The sequence below is a fragment of the Panulirus ornatus genome, chromosome 6 (assembly GCF_036320965.1).
Source record: "Panulirus ornatus isolate Po-2019 chromosome 6, ASM3632096v1, whole genome shotgun sequence".
Lineage (NCBI taxonomy): Eukaryota > Metazoa > Arthropoda > Malacostraca > Decapoda > Palinuridae > Panulirus > Panulirus ornatus.
The window spans coordinates 13,370,587-13,388,777 of NC_092229.1; the positions used below are offsets into that span (position 1 = coordinate 13,370,587).

General features: G+C 36.4%; 1 protein-coding gene across 4 annotated transcripts in view; it reads right to left on the reverse strand.

Annotated features, from left to right (window-relative positions):
- LOC139749065 (3-oxo-5-alpha-steroid 4-dehydrogenase 1-like) overlaps positions 1-17,669 on the reverse strand; it is a 52,306-nt gene extending 34,637 nt beyond the window's left edge. For all 4 annotated transcript variants that reach the window (XR_011712881.1, XM_071662522.1, XM_071662520.1 and 1 more), the window contains exons 1-3: positions 17,169-17,669; positions 13,754-13,923; positions 7,397-7,498 (exon numbers count right to left, since the gene is read on the reverse strand). Coding sequence is in view for 3 of the 4 variants with exons in the window: in XM_071662522.1 (XP_071518623.1) it covers positions 7,397-7,498; positions 13,754-13,923; positions 17,169-17,506 (610 nt within the window). In the remaining variant the exon portion in view is untranslated. The remainder of the gene's footprint in view (positions 1-7,396; positions 7,499-13,753; positions 13,924-17,168) is intronic.
- Positions 17,670-18,191: the final 522 nt, after the last annotated feature.

The following is an 18,191-nucleotide window of genomic DNA, read 5'->3' on the forward strand; positions in this document are numbered from 1 at the left end:
TTTGTCAGATGAAGAACAGTGAGGAATTGGTGGTAACAAAAGTATGGGAGGAAGCGCCATTTCACAGGTGGTCAAAGTGTAACAGTCTGTTCGTTTTGACAATGCTTTGGGTGAGTTGCAGGAAACTAAGCTAGATCAGTGGGCTGAAGTAGATAAGGATGCTGAAGTTAAGCACAGGCCTACTGATGAGGAAATTATTTTAAGCATTGTTGATCCCAAGCTTATTGAGCACACAGATGAAGGCTCTAAAGAGGAAGCAATAGTGATAAACGAAGAGAACATTACTTGGAAAGAAGCTGATGAGGCCTATTAGAAAAAACATGTCATGGAAGCAATCATTTCATTCCGTGCAGGAGGTAAAACAGTCGTCTTATGAAAATTCTCCTGCACGTGAGGCTGAACTACTTTAAAATAGGGAATATTTGAAACATTTTTGAACAGAATACTCAGGAAATGATGACACACCTGGAACATCCCATTCTGCTTTTTGCCCATATCAATAAGTTGTACACCTAAAACACCGTAAAGCCTGTAAAGATTCATATGATATTGGTGAGGTGCATCATCTAGATGGTTTCAGTATGCAAATGCACTGTTCCAACATACAATTTCCTGATTCAAGTAAACCGTAATCAAGGAAATCCTCTGCCAGTCAATGTTCTTCAGCAATGTGTTACTGACTATACAAGTATGAAAAGTTTAATTTCTTTTATATTTACTATACTATGTTGACTGAAAATTTTAAAGTTTCAGAAAGTTTCTTGAGTTCAGCAAAAGGTCAACTGACAGAAAATATAAAGTGAATTGTTAAGTTGTATATTTGCAAATATGCTATATGTACTCTGTACTGTGCTTGAGATTGACTCCTAGAAAACAAAACTGTCATCAAGTTTCTGAAGTGTGTGTTGTGAATGAAGAAATAAAAAGACAACCTGAATGTCAATTACAATGCCTTAAGTTTATACAATTTAGTGAAATTTGTGTGACTTAGATAACATAACTACAAAAAGTTTCAGTGTTCGGAATGGTATTAAGTACAGTGTCTAGTTCACCTGAAGTTGACAAATGGACTCCAATATGCTTGGTTGGTGAGTACACTCATTTGTTGAATGTTGTTTTATATTTTTCCTGTCTTTAGTTAATATTTCTAGTTTTGATTACAGTAGTATTTTCATTTTTCAATATAATCAAGAAAACCATGCTATAATGGAAAAAGCATTCATCTGGCATGCAAGATCCTAAAGGTGTCAGAATAACAAGAGTTACTTATACCTCTTTCCACAAAAGAACACCAGCACCTTTGAATCAAGGACAGTTGACAGAAGCTTTGATGTGTTTAACCTTTAAACTGTTATAATCAAGCAGCTATAGTCAACTGATTATTTGACACTTCCCATTCCCATATAAATTCCCAGATAATGCTTGATTCCATTTATCCATAGATGCAGTCAGCCTTCTGTCATGGCTGAAAAAATATCACATGCCTCAATCACACATCATGAAAGATGTATAATATACAAGTTCCCACTCACTCCCCCCTAAACAAAGCATCAACTTATGAAAATTTAGTTTTAGAATAAGAATTACTGTAGTGTTATTGCCTATATTATAGAGATAAAATAGTTATTACTATTAAATGTCCATCATAATTGTAAAATTTATAATTTGAAATAAAGTGTGAAAGCATATGTAAAATTACATAGAATTGGTATACGTGTGGTAGAATTAGTATGCATTATATAATTTCACACCTTGAGAGTAATATAAAGCATGTATTGAGTGAGGTAAGTACATTTTTATAATTATTATTATACTTGATCACTGCTTCCTGCATCAGCAAGATAGCACCAGGAATCAGAGGAAGAATGGCCCATCCACTCATACACACATATATATATATATATATATATATATACATAAATGCCCAGACACGTACATATACATACAGAAATATATCAACATATACATACACATACAAAGGCATACATATATATACAAATGTACATATTCATATTTGCTTGCCTTTATCCATTCCTGTTGCTACCTCGCCACACAGGGAAAAGCATCGCTACCCCCTGCTTCAGCGAGCTAGCGCCAGGAAAAACAGACAAAAAAAAAAGGCCACATTCATTCACACTCAGTCTAGCTGTCATGTGAAATGCACCGAAACCACAGCTCCCTCCCTATCCACATCCGGGCCCCACAGACCTTTCCATGGTTTACCTAGACTCTTCACGTGCCCTGGTTCAATCCAATGACAGCACATCAACCCCGGGCCACCACATCATTCCATTTCACTCTATTTCTTGCATCCCTCTCACCCTCCTGTATGTTCAGGCCCCAATCACTAAATATCTTTTTTGCTCCATCCTTCCACTTTCAGTTTGGTCTCCTGCTTCTCCTTGTTTCCTCCACCTCTGACATATGAATATATATCTATGTGAAATCATGCTTGGATAAACAGTTATACAAAGTTTGCCCGTCTGCCTTAATGCTGTCCATTCAAAACCCTACCACAGCAATACAAAGGAAATTATAGGATTTTTTTGAGGCTTTTCTCTACTTATGGATAATATATATTTGTTCTGCAAGAAAAAAATATTATTCAAACTTTTTATTCCATAGGGTTAAACTGTTTAGTCAAAAAAAGAAACTTTTCTCAGACATTCAAGGAGGCTTTTTCTATTAAGGTGGATAAATCAAATCCAACTGTGAGCACAGACAGTGGCAAAGCAAATGGGGATAAATGCTCAGCTACCTAAACCAAAAAAGAATCTAAAACTGATTAATTTGAAATGAATTACAATATCTGGTGCTTCTAACATTTTTGTAAACGGATTACTTTTATCAAAGCAACCACCTTGAAAGGACATATAGCCTTTTTCTCTCTGGCAACACGAATTACAGAACTGATTAAATTTCTATTTAACAGCATACAGTGTGGGAAATTATGTTCAACATAATGTGTCAGAGGAGCTGATCTGTTTCTATAAATGACATGATCTACAGGTTCTCTTTGTTCAGTTCTCCAAACCTTCTTTAACTGCCAAGACTGTTTAAAGAAAATAATGTTTCATAAACAATAAATCAATATATTAATATATAACCTTCTACAAACTGGCACCAACCAAAATCAAAGATGCCTATATCAAAATCAGGCTAGGTGGAAAATTATTAAAATGAATTATTAAGTTATTGGAGGTAGCAAAACATGGCAATATTCAGAAAAATCAGCTTGTAACCAACAGCAATAATACATGATAACTATTCCCCTGGCATGTGTCTATGAAAGGTACCATTTTTACAAAATTAAAAACACTCTTATTGTCACATGATGTGGGAAAATCTGGAAATCATACTCCATCAAAAAATATAGCATTGTCTTCAATAAATAACTAAGTTATTAAACCAAAGCAGGACTTTACTAGTTATATGCCTTTCAGCCCATAGCTTTCATGCGTTTGCCTGTTCCATGTGGGACCCAGCTTTCATAATATTCAAATGTTGAGTTTTTAAATGTGTCAGTAGGGTTGCTATGGTAGCTATAAGCAGCTGAGGGATGCTATTTCATGTGAGGTGGGGTGGCGATGGGAATGGATGAAGGCAGCAAGTATGAATATGTACATGTGCATATATGTATATGTCTGTGTATGTATATGTTGAAATGTATATGTATGTATATGTGCATGTGTGGGTGTTTATGTATATACAATGTGTATGTGGGTGGGTTGGGCCATTCCACGACTGTTTCCTTGCACTACCTCGCTAACTTGGGAGATGGCGATTAAGTATAATAAATAAAAAAATTAAACAACCTTTGTCAAATTTGTTAGCCACAGTGACTACATCTTATGTTCCAATCACTCAGACTTTATGATTTATTTGCAATTCTCTGTGTAAAAATTGTATTAGAGTTGCTATGGATCAGCAATTCACAGATCATATGTTGAAGTGAGTAAAATGAAGACTTCTAATCATCCTTAACTAAAACTTTGGATTAAAAGCAAAAAACTTACAGCCATTCTGGATATAATGTAATCCTTCATACAAGGTGTGTATGCCAAACATCATAAAGCCCAGTATACCATAAAATGTTTTAGGCTTAGAGGAACTTCATTACATATGTCATTCTTTCCTTCACTTCAGAAATGGAAGTCACTCAGTCTTTAGCTGTATAATGATTTGTACATGTCTTGGTATGCATGAGCAGTCTGACTGTGTGTATATTCACTAACAGTGAGAATGACTTGTACCATCCACTCTGATGCAGAGATGCATATCCCTATATATCATGTGTTTAAACACTTCCTGCTACAATCTAAAGTGTCCTATTATATGCATAAAAGAACATTCCAAACATCCTCTTACATCTGGATGAGACTGATATACTGACTGCTATGCAGTGTGAGCAGAAACTAGCTTATACCATCCAATTACTGGATATGAAAACAGGGCAGAATTTTACCCATAATCTTTGTCAGCTGATAACTACCAACCTCTAGCAATCAAGGGTGGAGTGACAATTGTACAACTATCCTCCTTGTAATGGTAACTCACTTAAATTAAATTCTACACATAGGAAAGTTGAGAATTAGGGTACAGACTTGTATAATACCTTTACCCCTTGTATTTGCACCCAATTTGGAAAAAGTGTTTTTATCTCATATTTTCCTTTAAGAATTAAATAGTATGGTGGATTTCAAGATACAGTTTTTCTTGTACACACTGTGCATTTTATTATGACTTGATGGCAAAATAGAAATTGAGACTTCAACCCACTTACTGATGGTTAGCTTGTAAACAAAGGCACACATCAGCATCAGCTCACTTTTGTCTGTTTGTTTGTCATTTCCCATTATTCCCTATCCTCCAAAGCAAAGGATACCATATCAATACATCCACCAGGAATGATAAAGGTACTAAAGAGAGCACGGGACATACAACTATCATTCTAGGTTCTAAATTAGAGGTGTTTGAGGTTTTTAGGTTTACAGCTAAGTGTTTGGGTCTTGCTTACTCAACTGTTGTCATTATAAAGAAAAATAATGAGATAGCACAATCTAGTTCTTTGTTTAGCACTCCTTTAGTGGCTAAGTTAGTGTATTAGAGATGAAACAGTGTGATGGAACTAGTGGAGAATCCCAAAGTGGCTGAATAGAAGACCAGAGTCAAAGGAACATGCTAATGTTACAATTAACCAGAAGGCCAAAGTCATTATAAAATAATTTAAAAAGTTGGCGAGACAATTAAGGAGAAAACTTTTGGTGCAAATGAAGACTGATTTGAGAGGAAAACATTGGCGAGACAATTAAGGAGAAACCTTTTGGTGCAAATAAAGACTGATTTGAGAGGTTTAAGACTCTTCAAAGTTTATACAACGGCTGCATGACTAAAGAGGCTCCCAGTACTGATACAGAGGCAGCACAACAGTATCCTACATATTTTATGAAAATTACTAAGGAAGGAGTTTACACCTTAACAAGTGTTTAATGTGAATGAGTGTATTACTTATGATTAGGACATTCTAACCACAAGGCTTGAGTCATCAAAAGTATTTTTCATGAGTGGAAGACTGGTTCCTTCTATCCAGCTATGAAGCACTAATGAGCCAGGAAGAATTTAGCAACTAGAGTACTGCTTATTTTTAACAGTGCATCATGCAATTCAGAAAACGTTATTAAGATGAATGAAAATGTTAGGACGGAGTTCATCCCTAAAAACATCACTTCTTTGCTTCAGCTCATGAATCAGAGCATGATTACCACCTCAAGGCATACAATCAGAGGAGGAAAATTTGTGAACTTAATGGTATAGATGGGGTAGGGTAAGCTTATGCATAGGGAGTGGTGTGTACACTGCTATGTCTTGGGAAGAAGTCATAGCCATGACAATAAATGGTGTTTGAGTGAGGTATCATTAGAGTGAATATATGGTAGGACTGAGAGAGATCACTAAGGTGTGCCAAAATGGTCTGAAGAGAATGAACAAAGAAAGACTGACTAAAATTTTTGTCAGGAGTGATGGGAATAATAGGGGAGGGGAGACCAAGAAGGGGATGCAAGGATGGGGTGAAAGAGGCTCTATGGTATCAGGGTTTGAACAGTACCACCTTAAGATTCTGGGAGGATGAGAGACATACATGGGGGAGTATGAAGTGGATCAATGTGGTATACAGCCAGTGATGTGTTATCAATGGGCTGAAACGGTCAAGGTAAACCATGGATTAGTACTGAGGGGCTTTACTGTAGATGGTAGGCTCTGGTGTCACTGCACTATACATGACAACTTTAGAGTGGAAGCCTGCAAATTATGCTAATGTTTGTATGTTTCTGACACTACCTTACTAAGACAGGTGGAGAAACTGTGTATAAACAGAAAATAAGGTCCGAGTCCAGCAAACTTTAAAAGGATTCATGTCTTCAATCCTATGTAAGTTCTTGTAATCTTGTTCATCATTGCTGTATACCACAAAGTTAAATTACTTTGAAAAAATTCTATAACATATCAAATAAGTTAAACAGTAATACAGACTTCATTTATTGAATGAATACAGTATATTCAAGAAAAAATAATTTCAGTCTACTTAAAAGCAATGATGAAAGAAAATTAATCATTAAATGCCAGGTGACTTGAAAAAAGTTGATAACAATATGGACAAAAAAGTTTTTTCAAATTTTCTGTTTCTTGGCACAAAATAAGAGAAATATGTTCACAAGTAAAAGATATACAGAAAAGTGATCTGAAGTGCTTATATCATCACAGTATAATGATAAAGCTAGCACATATATCACCCAAGGAATGGTGTACAATTGGTGGATAAGGGTAATGGAGGGTTTGCATGATTCAAATTTTCCATATCCCATAACAAGATGAAAGAAATACATGTGAAATTAAGAATATATACAAAACTGTGAGCTACCATGCTAAGATACTTTATATGACTATTGTATTATGCTAAAGTTAATAAATAAGTCACAATGGAGTGATGGAGAAAGGGTTTTAGACGGTGAACATCATTCAAATTTCCTGTTTCAATTACAAAATGAAAGAAATATATGCAAAAATAATGAATATTTAAAAAAAATCTAAAATCTTTAATATGGCTGTTGTATAACACATGAGGTAATGCTCAGAACCCCAGGGAAGTGGTGCAGAAATGGTGAAGGAAGGGGGGGTAATCACAGTCTGTGACATCGTTGAGTCACTACTCTTACTGCTCTTACTCTTGATGCCATACCTAGTAGCCATACAAATGTCATTATAAAGGCTCAAAATTTAAAAAATACAACTTCTGGCACTTCCCAAACAGTCAACTATGTATGCCTCCTGGCATTTAATGTTTAAGGAAAAGAAATTATATACAGTACACTAGCAAATAAGAGTATTTTATACAAACCATATGGGATTTTGTAGCCTGTTTCATCTCCTCTTCGCAAATTACGTAAAGCTGAGTCTGCCCATATGTTGGTCTTCATGCCATAAAGGAATATTAGAAATCCTGGGAAAAAAAATGTTCCTTGTAACTCATTCATTACTTATATATACTGTACAAGGCACTGATAATAGGCAGAATCATAACAGTGAACATACATATCTTACTTTTGTAATTGTTTACTCAAGAAATTATTATAACACTGCTGAGGAATAACACAGAAAAAGAAGCTTAACGTAATTCACAAAAAATGTGGTTGTGAAGTATGAAAACCATTCCATTCCTGGGGATTGATGAGTCCCATAGAAAGTAGGCCTATTTGCTCTACTCTACATACTTCATCTTATTTTCTTTCCCCTCTTCATTCTCTAAATTCAGACTTCAGGGTAAAGAAGAAATAAGGTTGTATGGTTGATATTGCAAAAAACCAGTGTCTCTGTGCATCTCTATTTATATCTCACAATCAAATTCAGACATCTGTAACTTTTACTTATTTGTACAGGGGTAAAAAAAAAAAAATGGGCTGCAATTAAATTCCATAATTCATATACTATTAATCCTAAAATAGTGATTTTTGTCTCATTTTATGGACAATATTCAGGACCTACCATTCTAACTCTATATCATTTTTGTTCAAATTATAGATTAAGATTTCACCCCATTTTATGACTTTGACCACGAATCTTTTTGTAAAGTATGTTGTTATATAATTTAGTCCAAATACTCAACAGTGATCTCTGTCAGTCAGAATTATGTGCTAGCCAGGATTCTTAAAGCTAGAGTAATTTTTCAGGAACACCATTAGCTATTGTATGTGTGCAAATGTTAAGTGACTTTAATTTACCACCTTTTACCCTATACCCCAGCTAAATAGGCACCTCAGTTAATTTTTTTTTATTTTTAGATACCCCAAATAATAAAAGCATTTTAAGATTTGGGAGCTATACTATTTTTCTGGTAATATCATGACGAGGAATACAAATGCTGAGTGATCCCTGAAGTTAATAATATCAGCATTCAAGTTCTATTTGTCACAGAATAATGATTTTATTGGTACATTAAAGCCAGTAAGCAGAGACTGATTCTTTATTCTCTCAAGCCACTTCCTCTTAACTACCACTGAGCAACCATGACCCACCCCATCTCTAGCAACACCACCACTAGCCCTGGTGGTTTCTCTATCCATTTCTACGACATTAGCAGCCTAAGATCCAAGCTCCTCCAACTGAATCCTATCTGTCTGCCTCCTTATCTGCACTTCTCTCTGAAACCAGTCTGTCCAAGCCTGTCTATTCTTTTTACTATCAAGTATCTAACTAATGGTATAACTTTAATCACTGTTTTCACTCCAAGATGGTTGTCATGGGTGATATGAATGCAAAGGTGTGATGTGATGAAACTGAAAAGATAATTTGGTAAATGGGGAGTGCCTGTGGTAAATACATATGGAAATTATCTTTTGGAAGTCTGTGCTGAGAGAAGTTTCCTTCTTGCATACACCTTTATTCAGCACAAGACATTCCACAGATATACATGGATGAGAAATGATGGATGTGGAGAACAAAAGGGTTTGATTGACTATGTGGCAATGGATGAAAGGCTGAGGAAGCTTGTAATGGATGCTTGAGTTGTGAGAGAATTCTTTGGAGATTCTGACCGTTTTGCAATATTTGTGGAGGTGAACATCAGGGAGAAGTGAATGTATGGTGTAAGGAAGAATGGAGAAGTAAAAGTGCTGGCAAGCATGAAGATAAATCAGAAAGAATGCAATGAGGAATAAGAAAGAATGTGGCACAAAGATTAGCTTTTCGAAAGTGCAGTAAATGTAGAGATAGTTATGTGTCAATGAGGCATTCAAAATATTCAGAGAAAGATTGTTAAAGGTTTAAGAATTAGTAGTGTTAAAGGTTTTAGAATTAGTAGTTGGATACAAGGTTGTGAGATATAAGAATAAATGGGAAATGCATGATGGATGGATGAGATTAGAAATGCTGTAGAAGGAAAGAAAAAGGCATACGGTAGATTGCTCAAAAGGAATGTACCATTGGAAATTCAGTAAAGGAGGAGGAAGAATATAAGATGTGTAAGTGGAAGGTTAAGAAGATGACAGGAAAGCAAAGATAGAGTAGATGAAGATTTTGGAAGAAAGTTGAATGAAAAGTTTAGGGAAATTGAGAAACTGTACTGGAAGGAGGTGAAAAACAAAAGAGGTGTATGTAAGAGTGGGAATATAAATGTGAGAAGTAGGGAAGAGGAGTTGCTGAATCAAAAGGAGAAAGTGAAAGGAAGATAGAAATAGTATTTTCAAGAACAGATGAATGTGGGAGAAGGTGAAGCAACAGCTGTTACATGCATGAGTATAAAGGATGGAAGAAAAAACAAGAAAAGCAAGAAAAGAGGGAAAAAGGGTGATGATGATGCTTAAGGTAGGAAAAGCACTTGGAGTTAATGGGATTATGGCTGAAATGTTGAAGTATGGTGGAGAAACTGCGACAGAGTGGATGCATTTGATACATAAGGTTGTGCCTGAGGACTGGGTGACAACTATTACTGTTTCTTTATTCAAAGGAAATGATGCTAAAGATGTATATATCAATTACAGGGGAATAAGTCTATTAAATATACCAGGAAAAAAGTGTTGATTGAGAGAGTGATGGAAGTGAATGAATCCAGAAGATGTGAAGAGCAAAAGGATTTCAGGAAAAGTAAGGGATGTGTGAATCAGATTTTTACATTGAAAATGACTGTTGAAAATATGTATCAAGAGGTAAGAAGCTGTATGCAGTTTTGATGGATCTAGAGGTAGCATATGACAGAGTAGCGTGGAATGCTTTGTGTGATGTTTTAAGGATATATTGGGTAGAGGGACAACTGATGGATGGTGTGAAAGCCTTCTATAGAGGAGCAAATGCATGTTTTATGAGTGGATGGAGAGTTGAGCAAAAGTTCTGGTATACATGTGGGAGTGAGGCAGGACTGTGTGATGTCACTGTGGCTTTTTAACATATATGGTTGGAGTAATAAGAGACATGGAAGGAAAAGTAGGGAAAGGGGGTGCAGAGATGGACCATGGTGGTGAGGTATGGTGGCTAATGGCATGCCTGTTTGTGGATAACGCTTTGTTGTTTTCTGAGGATGAAGAGGTACTGCAGAAGGTTGTAAGTATGTTTTATGATGTGTGTAAACATGGGCAATTAACAGTAAATGCAAGTTAAAGTAAAGTAATGGTGTTTAAAAGGAAACAAAGTGAAAGTATAGATTTTTCAAAGCCCTATTGAGTAAGAAAATAGTGTACTTATCTGCATCATAGATATGGGGAGAGGGACTGGAAGAGGTAGCACAATTTAAGTATTTGGGAGCCATCTTGGGTTAGTTTGGTGATGCAGAAGGAGACATAAGGAAGAACAATACAGGGTAGAAGATTCATTGGGTCCCTCAACAGAACAGTGAAGAATAGGGTGTAAGTACAGAAGTGAAGAAAGGATTAAGGGTAACCATAGTCAACTTGACCCTGACCTATGCAGCCAAAACCCGGATAGGGAATGAGTCTAAAACTTTGCTTTTATATTTCAATCATTTTCTCCCAAATTCTTCCAGCTATGTAGATCTGTCCATTTCCTCAACTTCCTGCCAAGATCTGATCTTTTCACATCCACTTGCTGATGTACTCTATTCAGAGATTTCAATGTGCTCTAGTAAAATTGGTTTGGCTATGCTCTAGATGATTCCAGTGGCATTGAGGCCCATTCTTTTTTTCCTCCTTAACATTCTGAAACACATGTTTAAACATCCAACATGAAGAAAAATATTTCCACAATCACTCTTTAAATTTACTTGATCTCTCTTTTTTTACATATGACCCCTCTTGCTATAGATGCACTATTTCTGCCCCCTTAGGATCTTCCAGTGAACACAAATTAATGAATCTTTCCAGTTGGTGGCACATACATCAAGTGGCATTTTGCTATGGTATAATTAAAAAAAGGCATAATAATTATACAAATATACCCCTCCCGATATATATCCAAGTTCCATTCTGACCAACCGGTCAGATCTTGAAATGGATCTATGTCAGCATGGCATGTAGAATTCTTTTATCCTATTCAATTTCTATCATAAGTATCTCATTTTTTATCAACCAGCTTTATTATATGATTCTGTAGTTTCTTTTCACCTTATATTTAAGATTCTTTAGTTCATATTATATTTTTATTTTCAAATTTATATTTTTTTCCAGTTGTATGTACAGATGATCATGTCGCATAGGTCGTGAGTAGGGAGAGCTTGTACCTTATATGCAGTGGCATACTTTACTATACAAAAATACTCTTTCAGACATCAGAAATATATATCAGTATATTGTTTCCCCCAATCAGTCAGTGGATGAAGCACAGCATTGTAAGTCAACACGGTGTACCTTCATTCTATAGTACTGCAAGTCCAAAACATTACAACTTGAAGCAGTGTAATTAGAGGCCTTGCTGTAGTTCATTATAACATAAAATACCAACTAGGTCATTGTTTATGTGTGAGGTTCTAACCAACCACTGCATGAGGAGAGCATCTTATGGGACCCTAGTACAATAACCTCGTTGGAAAAGTATCAGCAAACCGTGCAGGACATGCAAACTGTAATTCTTCAGCAGTGGACTGCAGTTGTATCTTGCAGAGAAGGAATGTTGTGTATTACGACTTTAGTCATAATTTGCAGCCAAAAAGTTAAAGAGAAATGCAAGTAAGTTTTGCAAATAAATAAGGAGGCAAGATCTGTGTAAGTCAGAGATATGAAGTATCTATTGTATCTAATTTTGAATATATTTATTGTGCTACCTTTCACAACTGTAACTGGTAAATCATTCTATACATTAACAGTCCTGTTGAAAAAGTACTTGAACTCATTTGAAATAAAACTCTAGTCTATGATTTTGTATATATCACTAAGAGTGAACTTACAAAAAAATCTGTCCTTATAAAGCTACTGGAGTCAGTTGTTGTTCGCTGATGATACAGCGCTGGTGGCTGATTCATGTGAGAAACTGCAGAAGCTGGTGACGGAGTTTGATAAAGTGTGTGGAAGAAGAAAGTTAAGAGTAAATGTGAATAAGAGCAAGGTTATTAGGTACAGTAGGGTTGAGGGTCAAGTAAATTGGGAGGTGAGTTTGAATGGAGAAAAACTGGAGGAAGTGAAGTGTTTTAGATATCTGGGAGTGGATCTGGCAGCAGATGGAACCATGGAAGCAGAAGTGGACCATAGGGTGGGGGAGGGGGCGAAAATTCTAGGAGCCTTGAAGAATGTGTGGAAGTCGAGAACATTATCTCGGAAAGCAAAAATGAGTATGTTTGAAGGAATAGTGGTTCCAACAATGTTGTATGGTTGCGAGGTGTGGGCTATGGATAGAGCTGTGCGCAGGAGGATGGATGTGCTGGAAATGAGATGTCTGAGGACAATGTGTGGTGTGAGGTGGTTTGATCGAGTAAGTAACGTAAGGGTGAGAGAGATGTGTGGAAATAAAAAGAGCGTGGTTGAGAGAGCAGAAGAGGGTGTTTTGAAATGGTTTGGGCACATGGAGAGAATGAGTGAGGAAAGGTTGACCAAGAGGATATATGTGTCGGAGGTGGAGGGAACGAGGAGAAGAGGGAGACCAAATTGGAGGTGGAAAGATGGAGTGAAAAAGATTTTGTGTGATCGGGGCCTGAACTTGCAGGAGGGTGAAAGGAGGGCAAGGAATAGAGTGAATTGGAGCAATGTGGTATACCTGGGTTGACGTGCTGTCAGTGGATTGAATCAAGACATGTGAAGCGTCTGGGGTAAACCATGGAAAGCTGTGTAGGTATGTATATTTGCGTGTGTGGACGTATGTATATACATGTGTATGGGGGGGGGTTGGGCCATTTCTTTCGTCTGTTTCCTTGCGCTACCTCGCAAACGCGGGAGACAGCGACAAAGTATAAAAAAAAAAAAAAAAAAAAAAATAAAGCTACTGGGATCAAGACTGTCAAGTCCCCTAATAATTTTGAATAACTATTAAATCACCTCTTAATGTACTCTTTTCTAAGGTGTCTGTCATCTAGATTGATCTCATGTTCATGGTTAACACTTAAAAACTGCTAAAATTTCTAGACTGTAGGGAGACCTTTTGCTAACATTGCTGGCACTTGAAGGATTATTTCATTCACATGTTGTCCTTAAGAATATAACAAAGGTTTTGTTTTCTACAGAGAATTACTTTCAAAATTTCTTTGCTTTTCAATAACAGAAAAATGCTACAAAAATACCATATAAAAATATCTACGTGATAAAGAACAAAGAAAGACTCTTACCTATGTAAAAATTTGGTTTATAAAGCCATTCTTCATCACTGTAGTGGTAGAAGTTGACAAAGTAGAGGCCATGAAGAATACCATTATAGGTGCATGTCAGAAATGCAAAGAAGAATGGCAGAAAAGGAGTTGGCTTTTTGCTCTTCATTAAGAAAGGGAAGATGAAGGATCTGCAGTACAACAAAGTTATCAGTGATAATATTTCCCCAGTGTACAAAAAATGAACAAATATTACTGAAGAAAAAGAATATTTACTTAGCATAAGCATAAGTAACAGCACAAAGCACAACTAAGTCCAAAGTCATGAGATGTGAGTTTAAATATCTTTTCCATCTTAATACCTTGGACTGAAACTGAATCAGTCTCAAAAGATAACTAATATCTTTCATATACTATCAAGGTAATGAGTATGGGATACCATTACAAGCATTAGAGGCTGTATATATATGCCCCATCCACAGAGAACAGACAAAACTACCAAGGCATATATGACCCAGGCACAATGAACAGAAAAAACAAGCCATAAGGAAAAGATAACCTAATTATGCTCTATAAGGTTACATGATTTTAATCTAATTTCTTTTTAATAATCCCACTCATATCTTCAGTCTGTGAAATAACAATACTTTAATTTTTAAGTCACTTTACAGAATATGCTATGAGTTTTCAATACTTCAACTTTTCAGTCATCTACTCATCTTTAAGTCACTTTACAGAATATGCTATCAGTTTTCAACACTTCTACTTTTCATTTATCTATTCCTTGGAAACTTTAAGTTTCACATTCATATAGAGGAGCTGGGACAGTCTTCCTGTACTTTTCACTCATGACTTATTCACATTCACCATGTTATTGCAACACTTCAGAATCCACTTCACTGTAATATTTGACTGAAATTCTTCCAACCAATCTTCACTGAATCATTTCTTAATATCTATATTCCTTCAGTTTTTCAATTTTTTTCATTAGTCAGACTAACAAAACACTGGGATTGTCAATATCCTTTAAATGCAAATATTCTGCTTTTTTGCAATCATACAGCACGATTTTTTCCATGGAAAGCTCCCCAAAACAGCTTACCATTCTTTGCAATATCATCTCATTTATTTAACAAACATATGAATACAACACCTGAAGCTATTAAGCATCATGACTGGACGTATAGCACATTTGCCCTCTCTTACTCATCTCAGGGTACCTTCCCAAGAAAATATTACCAAAGCAACTCGGTACCATGAAATAACTTGGCATGTATAAAATTACTTAACATATTCCTCATGATCCTTGAAATAAGAAGCATAATACACCACAAATGCCAGTGAATGTACAAATCCCAAAATAGCAATATTTCTCGGTAGTTGAGAATGTTTCACGTGCATTAAAGTCACTTCTGTTTTCTTTCTAATACAGTATATTTTTCTTGATCCAGACTCTCAATGCACATGGTTTTTCTCATCTAAAGCTTTCTCCATAACCTGCATAAATCATATAATCTATTCTACATACAATTTCCCCAATAAATCCTCAGTGTTCTGGATTCATCTACAAGGATTTTTATCATTTTCTCACCACAGCAAAATACTATCATATCTGTGATACACATGTCAAAATTAAGTATGAAACAAAAGTAAGCTGGGTTTAAAAGAGCAACAAAAGTACTGCATAAGGTTGATATACCAAAATTATCAAAACAAGCTACAGCAGAAAAAACCTGATTAAGCTGTTATTCTTTTCATAGCATGTCGTAAGACCTTGAAACATAACATGCTCTCGGGGAGGTAAGTGCCTCTCATCCTTCGTAAACCACCTCCACTATTTGATGATTGTGGCATAAACCTCATCACAGATCCACTGTCTAATCAGCAACCTCCACTCAGCAGTCACGTCATCATCTGGCTATTGATAGTAAGGTGTCTCTTAATTTTTAAGACGTAGACATCTAACCAGTGTTGATCACCATCGCCTATGAGAAGGTTTTTGAAAAGGGAGGGCAAGAAATGACAACTAAAGAAAATGTTCTTCAGGAGACTGCCATGTAGAGAGTCTTCCATTATTCAAAACTTATATTTTTCCAAAGGATATGTTTATCCCATGATCCTTAAAAGCATGCAAGAGTGGAGGATGAGAGTTTGAGAAAAAAGCTACCTTAAGAGTCATCTTTTGGCACACAAGGGGGTCCATCAGCCTCAATGGTGGCAATTCCTGGTCCTCCATCTGGTAAAAAATTGAAAACTAGCACTGGGTATCTTTAAGGCAACAGTAGTGTATCTGGGAAAATGTGGGGTCAGTTTAACTGACCCCACATTTTCCCAGTAAAACACAGGTAAAAAAAATCAACAGAACCAATGAAAACCTCCTCTAACTTCTGTAGCAGTCAAGATCTATCTTATCTTTCAATATTCTATTTAAAAACACAATGCATGTCCTTGAAAATGTACTGCCAACATGGTGCCAGATGTAAACAATATCTGAATAACTATGCATTCGCCAGTAATAGACAAGGGTGAATGGAATGCACTGGAGAGGGTGAAGTGGAATGGGGGTATATAATGGTTGATGTGCTGTCAGTAGACTGAACCAAGGCTTTTGAATCTGCTGGGGTAAACCATGGAAAGGTCTGTGGGGCCTGGTTGTGGATAGGGAGCTGTGGTTTTGCTGCAGTACACATGACAGCTAAAGACTGAATGTAAGTCAATGTGACCTTTCTTTAAAAAATCTTCCCGATGCTACCTCGCCGATGTGGAAAACAGTAATCAAGTACGAAAAAAATTCCCAATTTGGCCAAGACGTAAGGTTAGGTTAGGTTTTCATAGGTTCTGTTGACATTTTACAAATGTATTATGTACTTTTCTATCAATAAGCCTCTCATTTTCCCTGATATACATAGCCTCTATGAATTTAATATCATTTAGTAAGATATTATTCTTAAAATCATGCTCCATGGGTATTTCTGTAATTACAAGGAACTGTTTAAAATGCCTCAGACACATGTTGTATCCATTTCCTAAAAGTAGCCTTGTTGCAAAGCGAAAACACAAAAGCTATTACTCTAGAATCTGTTTAGCAGAAATATAAGAAAATGTACTTCACGTAATCAGGAAGATTTTGCAAATTTGTTCTTGCAGCTTAACTTTACTGTCCTTCCTACAGTAAGGCTTTTCACCTCATATTGCACACTAGGTTCATATTCATCTTTGGGTTTACCTCACAGTTTCCCTCTGCTTTCATGCCTTGTACAGTCTGATAGTATACTCTTCTGAGATTATACCTCCTTTCCTTGCATTGTTGCTTTTGTAACACAATTCTACAAATTTTAACAGGTGCAAGTACATGATATTCCTCAAAATGAATACTTCATACTTGCCGTATCGCTCTTCTCAGATAATATTAAATAGGTAACATATCATTACTCACCTTTGAAAGTAGTGCATGACGAACATTCCCAGGCACAGCTGGTTAACAATTCCTTTGTAAGCTGTATGTCTGCCAAAAGCTATCCATAACATGGGCACAACACAAGACGGGCTCTCTTGTATGAGCCAAGCCAGCCTCACGGGGACACCGAAGCCAAATGAGTAATTGCTATACCTTCCATAAGGAGCTTCCGGAATGGCAAGGGTCAGGAGGGCATAAATAACAATGCCATAACACATGCGAGTAATGAGCTGTTCATCATTATGTGCCAGGAACAGTGGGTAGATGTAAGATTCTGTTAAGGCTTCCGGGCTGAACGTTATGGCTGTTAGGTTCATCCTCGCAGAGCTTCTTTATCCTTGTCTCACCGACCGTGATTCTCTCTCGAGTGGAATTCTTTTCAGATAAGTTCTCTAAATAATGTATTACGTTGCCATGGCAATATGTGCATAGTCTTCTCATTATTTATCTTACTTAGAATCAGAACTGTGTGTGGGGAAGCGTCATACCTCCGTAACGCGATGCACAGATGCTATTTTCAACCAACAGATGGCAGGGCCACACCTAGCTGGAAAGTGTTATCATTCATTTAACCTGAACTTTAAGAACTGCACCAGTAAGATGCATTCAAGTTATACAAAAAAAAGAAAAAGAAAAGCATTGTACTTCCTTCATACGCCGTGTAGTATTATAGAATATATGTAATTCCTGGGACTGTATGCATGTCTGCCCCTTGGAAACTGGGGATGATCGTTTTTTATACATAGATGGGACGTTAGGGGCTAGGTTGACAGGGACTGATTGCCACAACCACGATTCGAACTTGTACATCGATTCTACGCTGCCACTGCGTCATGTTCTGGTAAGCTAACCCTTACACCACTGGAGGTTCATAGTAAATCTAGAAACAGCCAGGCACCACTAGATCACTGCAGGCACTTTGACAGTTATAGAAGGATGATTAGTTCAGTTGTCATTCATACATAATTTCTTTATCCAGGTGCCATCATATGTGAATTTGGA